The sequence below is a fragment of the Aegilops tauschii genome, chromosome 1, assembly GCF_002575655.3.
Source record: "Aegilops tauschii subsp. strangulata cultivar AL8/78 chromosome 1, Aet v6.0, whole genome shotgun sequence".
NCBI classification, from domain to species: domain Eukaryota; kingdom Viridiplantae; phylum Streptophyta; class Magnoliopsida; order Poales; family Poaceae; genus Aegilops; species Aegilops tauschii.
The window spans coordinates 4,191,697-4,201,710 of NC_053035.3; the positions used below are offsets into that span (position 1 = coordinate 4,191,697).

Below are 10,014 nucleotides of genomic sequence, written 5' to 3' on the forward strand. Positions count from 1 at the left end.
TTCGACGAGAAGCCAGTCGGGACCTTCATACTGAGCAGGCATTCAAAGAAGATTTCTTTCTCTTCTTTCGTAAGAGCGTAGCTGGCAGGACCTTCATACTGCTTCGGAGGCATGACGTCTTTTTCGTGCAAACGTTGCAGGTCCTCCCGTGCCTCAGGTGTATCTTTTGTCTTCCCATACATGCCCAAGAAGCCTAGCAGGTTCACGCAAAGGTTCTTCGTCACGTGCATCACGTCGATTGAAGAGCGGACCTCTAGCTCTTTCCAGTAGGGTAGGTCCCAAAATATAGATTTCTTCTTCCACATGGGTGCGTGTCCCTCAACGTCATTCGGAATAGCTAGTCCGCCGGGACCCTTTCCAAAGATTACGTGTAAATCATTGACCATAGCAAGTACGTGATCACCGGTACGCATGGCGGGCTTCTTCCGGTGATCTGCCTCGCCTTTGAAATGCTTGCCTTTCTTTCGACATTGATGGTTGGTCGGAAGAAATCGACGATGGCCCAGGTACACATTTTTCCTGCTTTTGTCCAGGTATATACTTTCAGTGTCATCTAAACAGTGCGTGCATGCGTGGTATCCCTTGTTTGTCTGTCCTGAAAGGTTACTGAGAGCGGGCCAATCGTTGATGGTTACAAACAGCAACGCGTGCAGGTTAAATTCCTCCTGTTTGTGCTCATCCCACGTACGTACACCGTTTCCATTCCACAGCTGTAAAAGTTCTTCAACTAATGGCCTTAGGTACACATCAATGTCGTTGCCGGGTTGCTTAGGGCCTTGGATGAGAACTGGCATCATAATGAACTTCCGCTTCATGCACATCCAAGGAGGAAGGTTATACATACATAGAGTCACGGGCCAGGTGCTGTGATTGCTGCTCTGCTCCCCGAAAGGATTAATGCCATCCGCGCTTAAACCAAACCATACGTTCCTTGGGTCAGCTGCAAACTCAGCCCAGTACTTTCTCTCGATTTTTCTCCACCGCGACCCGTCAGCGGGTGCTCTCAACTTCCCGTCTTTCTTACGGTCCTCACTGTGCCATCGCATCAACTTGGCATGCTCTTCGTTTCTGAACAGACGTTTCAACCGTGCTATTATAGGAGCATACCACATCACCTTCGCAGGAACCCTCTTCCTGGGGGGCTCGCCGTCAACATCACCAGGGTCATCTCGTCTGATCTTATACCGCAATGCACCGCATACCGGGCATGCGTTCAGATCCTTGTATGCACCGCGGTAGAGGATGCAGTCATTAGGGCATGCATGTATCTTCTGCACCTCCAATCCTAGAGGGCATACGACCTTCTTTGCTGCGTATGTCCTGTCGGGCAATTCGTTATCCTTTGGAAGCTTCTTCTTCAATATTTTCAATAGCTTCTCAAATCCTTTGTCAGGCACAGCATTCTCTGCCTTCCACTGCAGCAATTCCAGTACGGTACCGAGCTTTGTGTTGCCATCTTCGCAATTGGGGTACAACCCTTTTTTGTGATCCTCTAACATGCGATCCAACTTCAGCTTCTCCTTTTGACTTTCGCATTGCGTCCTTGCATCGACAATGACCCGACGGAGATCATCATCATCGGGCACTGGTTCCTCTTCATCTTCAGCAGCTTCCCCCCTTGCAGCATCATTGGGCACATCGTCTGGTTCCTCTTGATCTTCAGCAGCTTCCCCCGTTGCAGCATCATTGGGCACATCGTCTGGTTCCTCTTGATCTTCAGCAGCTTCCCCCGTTGCAGCATCACCGTATTCAGGGGGCACATAGTTGTCATCGTCCTCTTCTTCTTCGCCGTCTTCCATCATAACCCCCATTTCTCCGTGCCTCGTCCAAACATTATAGTGTGGCATGAAACCCTTGTAAAGCAGGTGGGCATGAAGGATTTTCCGGTCAGAGTAAGACTTCGTATTCCCACATGTAGGGCATGGACAACACATAAAACCATTCTGCTTGTTTGCCTCAGCCACTTCGAGAAAATCATGCACGCCCTTAATGTACTCGGAGGTGTGTCTGTCACCGTACATCCATTGCCAGTTCATCTGCGTGCATTATATATAATTCAGTGTGTCAAAAACCATTACAGAACATCATGAATAGATAATTAAGTGACCAAATTAATAGAAGTTCATCATCACATTAGAACCAAAGTACATACATAGTTCTCATCTAACAACATATATATAGCTCTCCAGAGCATCTAAGTAATTAAACCATATATTGGAACTATGTAAAACATTTCAATGCGAAAACAATGCGATCATAATCGCAACCAAGGTAACAACTGATCCAACGGCATAATGATACCAAGCCTCGGTATGAATGGCATATTTTCTAGTCTTTCTAATCTTCAAGCGCATTGCATCCATCTTGATCTTGTGATCATCGACGACATCCGCAACATGCAACTCCAATATCATCTTCTCCTCCTCAATTTTTTTTATTTTTTCCTTCAAGTAATTGTTTTCTTCTTCAACTAAATTTGACCTCTCGACAATAGGGTCGGTTAGAATTTCCGGTTCAACCACCTCCTAGATAAATAAAATATATGTCACGCTGGTCGGTATATTTGTCATAAACAATAAATGAATCAAATAGTTATAAAAAGATAATATATACCACATCCGAATCATAGACAGGGCGAGGGCCGACGGGGGCGGATACCAAAACCATCACACTATGTAATAAGAAGGAATAAAATAGTAAGAAAATTAGACAAGTATCTATCTAAAGTAAGAATTTTTTTCTTTCAAAAAGAAGATAAGAACAAGAGGCTCACCACGGTGGTGCCGGCAACGAGATCGGCGCGGGCGGTCGACGGCGGTGAAGACGGGAATGGGACGTGACGGGCCCTCTAAACCTAGACAAATCTCGAGGAAAATGGAGCTTTGAGGTCGAGCTTCGAGAGGACAAAGCTTAACTAGTGTGGCTCGGGCATTTCATCGAACACCTCATGTGCATAGGAGGTGAGCTAGAGCACCACAAAGCCCTCCCCTCGCCGGCCAGAGAAAAACAGAGCACTGGAGTGCTCTGCTCGCGGGCGAGGGGTATATATAGGCACCTCATTGGTCCCGGTTCGTGGCATGAACCGGTACTAAATCCGGGCCTTCTGTCCCGGTTCATGCCAAGAACCGGGACAAATGGTTGTGGGCCAGGAGCGAGGACCATTAGTCCCGGTTCGTGGCTCGAACCGGGACAAATGGTTCCATACGAACCGGGACCAATGCCCACGAGGCCCCGGCCGGCCCCCTGGGCTCACGAACCGGGACGAATGCCCCCATGGGTCCCGGTTCGTGACTGAACCGGGGCTAATGTGAAAACTGCCCTGTGACCTATACCCTGTTTTCTACTAGTGACATCTCCCATGTCCATTTCAGGATCCATCTCTAGGGTTTGTTATGGGTGGCGGCTGCTGGAGTGGCTGGGAAAGGGTGAGTGGGGAGGGGTTTATATTGACAGTGGTGGATGGGGTGGGTGGGTTTTAGTAGGCCTAAGTCAGTTTCATTTGGTCACAGACTACTGGCCCACTAAGCCCAATACCACTGTACATAACTATATAGATAACATACAAGATTAATAGATACTACTGGCCAACAGCGTATAAGATCCATTACAACACTTAATGCCATAGCATTGGAGATGCGTCACAACATACTTAAGAACATAGCAAATATGGTTCTTACATAAGACACTAAAGTTCAAATGCAGTGCCAAACCCTAGGTTAACTTCACATTCCCCCAAAATGTACACCCATATAATCACTTGAGACAGTTAGGCCACATCCTTATATATAGGCCTTGGATGTACTTCATCACCATTTCACAGCACTTCATGACTCAAGGATGGCCTTGATTTGCTCTAACTTCTCCTTGCTGCCATACCCATCTTTCAGCAGCTCAGCAACAACTTGCTCAAGCTTTTCCTTCTCCTTCTTAAGAACATCTCTGTCAACTTCAACATCCTTCATAGCCTTCCTGGTGTTCTTGATGATATCAGCTTGGCTCTGCAAAATGCACCTCTGCTCTTTTGCAAGTTTAAGCTTTTCTATCTGCACCTCCAACATAGCTTTCTCCTCTAGCTCCTTCTTCTTCTCAAGTTCTTCCTCCTCCACTTGTTTGTGGTACACCTTCTTGTCCACCCTACTATCCTGCCAATCAAACATCTTGGATACATCATCAACAAGCTTGGTGTACTCAATGCAAAGCTTGTCATTTTCCATCTTAAGCTTGGCCAACTCCCTTTCATGTTCACTCTTAACCTTGGCCAACTCCTTCTCAAACTTATCCTTGTCAAGTACCCTTCCACAGTTCTGCTCATGGAACATTTCCCATAGCTTGGACAAACATCTCTGAAGAACTGGAGGCCAAGGCCCATCAACCCACTCTACAACACCACAATTCACACAATTTGCCTGCATTTGTAAGTGTGATAAGTTAGTGCAGGTGGAGTAATAGCTAATTTCAGTGCCATGATTAACTTGAAATTTTCTAACAATGAACATATGATAAGTTATTACAATGCCATGATTAAGTTTGCAAAGTAACAAAAAAACATAAGTGACTTTCATATCAGTAACAAACTGATGCATCATGTGAGGCCAGTGAACATCAATATCTAACCTGGACTGGGCAGCCATAGAAACTCCTTCCTGTTATAGTGCCTTCAAAAGCAACACGCTTAACATGCCTCATTTGGTGGAGAATGCACTTGGGTTCAACAAGCTCAAGTTGGCCACAGAAAAGGGGCTCCACAATGGTGTCTGGTTCCTCCTGCAACCAAAAGAACACTGGTTTCAATCACCACTCAATACCACAATCAACTTGCACTGTTCATTAACCCTAAACAGTGAAAAAAATCCCCAAATCAGCATGAACCCTAACACTGTACAGAGATGAACCCTAGGTTAGCTCAATCCCCACCCTCACTAATCAAGAAACATATCAGAGAGACAACAACAACACTAAACTAAGCAAGATCCATGGCTGTAGTCTAGGCCTACTAGCATTTAACCCTAACCCTAACCCTAGGTGGCAAAGAAAAACTTACCATAAGTCCCATGTCCATGCATACGACCTCGCAGTCCTCGCCGGAGCTCGTTTCCTTGTCGTTCTAGGAAGGCATGGCGGCAAGAAGGTCGACGGCGACCGACCTCAAAGACGGCGAGCGGCGGCGAGCTCGTACTGGAGCAGGGGAGTGGGAGCAAGGGAGAGAGCGAGCTGGGGAGTGAGCGAGCAGCGAGTGGGAGCAGGGTGGGGTATTTACCCTGGTTCCGACCGGACCGGACCGCACGGGCTAACGGCCGTCAACGGCCGCGCCGTGAGCGCGCGTGGCCACGGGTCAGAAAAACGGTTAAATCGCTAGTCACGGGCGTTTTGGGTTTTTTGAAACAGTGGACCGCGCGACTGATAGGTTTTTAAGAAAAATTAAAATCCGGTAGTTTTATGGAACCCTAGCCTGTAAACTAATTGTTTTATGCTATTTACTCTGAAAATCCAAAGGCAGTGCCGCAGTGGTCCAGATAACAAGTTCCTAGAAAAATGTCAAGCTTGGTGACATTGCCGAGCAATTTTGGAATTGACCCTGGTTCGAATTGAAGTGCAGTTCTTTCCATGTCATTGCTTCAATTTTTGTTGGCAAGTTCCCGGAGATTTGATTATGAGACATGTCAACTAATGATGCATAAGAGACTGTGTCCCAAAACCAATCAGGTTTCCAGCGACTGCAGTTTGTCCCATGAACATTTGGGGAGCCTCTCCATCTGTTCTGCTATGTCCCCACCAAGTTTATCATCAGTTAAAATCACCTTTCTCCAAATTGCAGAGGTTTTTGAGGGTTGGTGGAATCATTCCTTTGATGTTTTCATAGTCCTGCAGATATAGGACTCGAAGTGCTGTCATATTTCCTAGCTCATCAGGAATAGGGCTATACAGCTGAGAGTTGTCAAGGTTGAGGGTTCTGAGGCTTGATACATCCCAGAACGAGAAAATCCGCTATTTGCCACTTTCAACATGGGGCTTCGCAAAATTGCCACTCTCGAATTTGGCTTCATAAAAATGCCACCCAGCTCATGTGCACTTTGATTAACATGCCATTTTTTTTTTCTGTTTCCATTGCTTTCCTTTTTATTTTCCATTTGTTGGCACTTGAAAGAACCAAAGTATCCCTGATGCTATCTACACGTATTTGGGCATCAGACCAAAGCGCTTGGAGCGGACGAGTGCATGCTGTGCACTGAGAATATCGTGCTTGCCACTCCCTGGTTGCCTGGACATCTTGCTTCAATCGCTGGATGCCGCGACACCACCGATTTCCTCGACGCCTCATGCCACCGATCTCCTCGGTGTTGCGTGCTGCCCGTTGCACAGTACCGTGGTGGCGACATGAAGTAGATGCACTGAGAAAAGGGTAGACTGCCAATTTACAACAGAAGCAGTGTTCATACTGTAAACATTAATTAAGAAGGGGCGTAGTAAATCATGTTGAGGAACTAGAGGATGATAACAATTTTTTTGCATTGTAAAAATATTTACATGGTTACTCAGTGCATCAGTATAGTACTTACAAACCCATTTCTTGTCTTTGAATAAGCTACAGTTGGTAGTCTTTCATGGTTATTCATTTCTCGTATTGTCGCTCAGTTGAACCTGACAGTGAAACTAGCATGGTATTTTTTTATGTAATTGCCAAATTGCAATCCAAGATCAAGTAAAAGATTAGAGAAAACATCACTTACCGGCTTGTAGAGCACGACAGTCACATACTTGGCCTTGAACCGGTGGATGATCCCTAGGGCGACCACGGATCTTGAGTTCTCCTTCTCTATGTAGAGGTGGTTGAGCACAACGGGCTGCGGCAGAGGGAGGCTGCTCCCGTTTCATGGCTCGGCGGGAAGCTCAGTAGTGTATGCTGTTGGTGAGGAGGAACCAATGGGGGCTGCCTATCCTCATAAACGAGTATATGAAAAACGTTGGCATGAGTAATTAATTTTAGTAACTAGTGTGCAGTGCTATAAAAATCAAGAGCTGTCGTAACTTACAGATAAGAACTATAAATCGCATATAAGAATCATCGACTGAGCGAAGTTTGCATATTTTGTATTTCTATCATGCACTACATGCAAAAGAAACTGTTGATTTTTGCATGAACCAAATGGATCTGAGACACCACAGAAAACAAAATCTAGCAGTAAACTAATTACACATTTAATCGATGGAATTTTCCCAGCAATTCGATTTGTTATCAAACTGCTCTGCTAAAACAGAGAGTGAGAGAGCATGATGGTATGCTAAACGATTTCAGTATAAAAATGATTATACTGGCAAAGTGGCAAAGATTTCAACTACATAAATGATTTCAAACAGAGTAGCTCGGCTTGAGGTAAATAGTTGCAACTACAACAGAATCAATGCAAGTCAACAGAAAATGAAACAAGACAAGGAAGAAGAGAACTTGGTTATTGCTGCAGCAAAAATAATTACAATAAACTGTTAAAACTCACTCTTAACAATATTATTCATTCGGATATAAAGTAAGAAAACTCCTAACTTCCACAGTGGCATGCCGCCTTATCAAACTCTTTTCCTCCTATCCTTACTGGCTTAGCATGGCATAGAGATATCTAACATAACCTATTTATTTTGTTGGTAAGAAAGCCAAATTTGCTATGAATATTTTTGCTGTGATCTGGTTCTGCAAACAACGAATTGATACCTTCATTGCATAATACTACATCCATATGTGTTGAATTGTCCATTTCGTAATAAAAAAGATCACTGGTACTTTGTTAGCCGAGTAGATTAGCTTCGTAGTCCTACTACTATATATATGTGTGTATAGCCCCTGTAATCTATATCGTGGAGAAGCAATAAAGAAAGAAAAAGGCTCGATACGAGCCTTTGGCAATCAAGCCAGCCTCTGTGTTGCGTGCGTACGTGGATTGTGTATCCAGCGAGATTAGCTAGCTAGTTTAGCTACGTACGCGCAGCGGAATAATCGATCAGGAGAGATCGAGCCAGCTTGGGGCAGGAACCAAGTTCGGAAATCAGTGTTGCTTCGCTTCATTGTCGTTCGTCGTCGGTTCTATCTCATCGTCGGAAGTACTCGACGTCGGGACTGGGCCAACAATTGGTATCAGAGCAAGGTTGATCTTCTAGTAACGGAGGATCATGGTGAACGACGAGAAGACCAAGCAGCTGGCGGAGTAATCCGGTGCGGCTAAAGTAATTGCTGCTCCGGCGAGTTCGTCGTATCCACGGTTTGATCGCGAGAACTTCGGGGTCTGGAAGGCCCTCATGGAGTGTGGTCTCCGCGCCAATGAGCTATGGGACGCGGTGGATCCCGGAGGCGACGCATTCAAGAAGGAGGGAGCCGAGCACCGGCAGGATCGGCAGGCGGCGTCGGCGATTTACTCGGTGATGCCGATGGATGTCCTCCAGCACCTGATCGCCAAAGCAACGGCGAAGGAGGTGTGGGATACGCTGAAACTCATGTTCGAGGGACACACTCGCGTCAAGCAAGCCAATCTCCAAACTCTCCTAAGGAACTATGAGACTTTGGTCATGGCCGACAATGAGTCCGTGGATGCGTTCGCTTCACAGGTGGCTACTCTTGTCAATCGGATTCGCGCGCTTGGAGAGAACCTCACGGAGGCCTCGGTTGTCCGGCGGTTCTTGCGTGCGGCCCCTCCCCGGTACCTGCAAATTGTCACGGCGATCGAGCAGTGCGTCGATCTCGCGACTCTCTCCATCGACGATCTCGTCGGACGGTACAAGGCTCACGATGAGCGTATGCGGTACAGTCTTGGGGACGGAAGGAACGACGAGCTTGTGATGCTCACGAAGGCACAATGGATCGCCCTAGAAAAGAGAGGCGGATCCATGAGCAGCAGCAAGAAGAAGGGGAAGCAGCGTTCGGCGAGAAAGAACTTCGCCGACTCCGACGACGACTCAGACGACGACTCAGACGATGAGGCTGCACCACCACCGAGGAGAAAGTTTGACATCAGGAAAGTGAGGTGTTATAACTGTGGTCTCCTCGGTCACTTCAAGGCTGACTGCGAGGAAGCACCAAAGCAGAAGGCGCTCATTGCCCAGCAAGAAGATGATGGTGACATGATGTTGATGTGTAAACTGGTGGACGAGGAGGATCCAGACTCTCAAGCGTTGATTAAAGAAATTGTCGAGCTTGCGGAAGAAAAAGTTTGCCATCATGATTATGGTTCGGAAACCTGTGTCGAAGCTACAGATGCGGGGAGTGATTCCGAAACTTATGTCAGTGCTATGGACGTAAGTGCCAACTTTGCTGGAGCAGGTGCGGCGATAGCTGCGTGTGCGCGGCCATGGAGAAGCAGTCTTTGTGCGACGCCTCCGAGAGGGGCCAGCTGTGGCCGAAAGAGCAGTCCAGAAAATCTGAAGATAGGTGAAGTCATGGCACCAGAAGACCATGACGTACCGTGTCTCAGTGTGGTCGTAACAGAGATGGGCCAAGGCACACGGCGAGCTGCAGTCAGATCAGACAAACGTGACGAGATGTCAGACAGTGCACCGTCGAGTGTGGACGTTGCAAGTCGTGGCGGATCCAGCGTGGCGAATCCAGACGCTAGCGGAGTTGCATGCATGGCGGTAGCTAGACGACGCACGTCGCGTACACGGCTGGTGCAGCTACGATCGCTAGCGAGCCTTGCCCAGCAGGCGGGACGGATGATGGCAGCCCATCCAGCAAGTTGGCTACAGCAATGGTTCCACAATGGAGCCAATCATCTTCATGTGATGGATACTACTACAAGTTGGATACATCAGCTAGTTCCTCACTAGCACGTGAAGGCATTGTGCTAGATGGGCCAGAAGTTGGGCAACGTCTAGAAAAAGGAGACGTGCCAGAAAGAAGGAGCAGCCCATCTAGTGTTGCAGGCTCTCCAGACAGCAGTTCGGGTGTGCCCCAAATGCCCGAAAAAAGAAGTTTGGCAACTTCGGAAGCAAGCGTGTTTTCTTTGGTAGCACGGGAACGGCGCGTATTGGACA

The 10,014-nt window shown here is 47.1% G+C and overlaps 1 protein-coding gene across 1 annotated transcript; it reads left to right on the forward strand.

Moving 5' to 3' along the window:
• The first annotated feature begins 8,286 nt into the window (after window positions 1-8,286).
• LOC141041663 (uncharacterized) lies at window positions 8,287-9,416 on the forward strand. The gene is made up of 2 exons (XM_073508510.1): window positions 8,287-9,155; window positions 9,305-9,416. The coding sequence occupies exons 1-2, from the start codon at window positions 8,287-8,289 to the stop codon at window positions 9,414-9,416; spliced, it is 981 nt and encodes a 326-aa protein (XP_073364611.1).
• The last annotated feature ends 598 nt before the right edge of the window (window positions 9,417-10,014 follow it).

Coding starts and splice junctions, on each gene's coding strand:
- LOC141041663 (XM_073508510.1), top strand. CDS start 8,287: ATGGAGTGTGGTCTCCGCGCCAATGAGCTATGGGACGCGGTGGATCCC. Junction 9,156..9,304: donor GAGGATCCAGACTCTCAAGC/GTTGATTAAAGA, acceptor TTGCTGGAGCAG/GTGCGGCGATAGCTGCGTGT.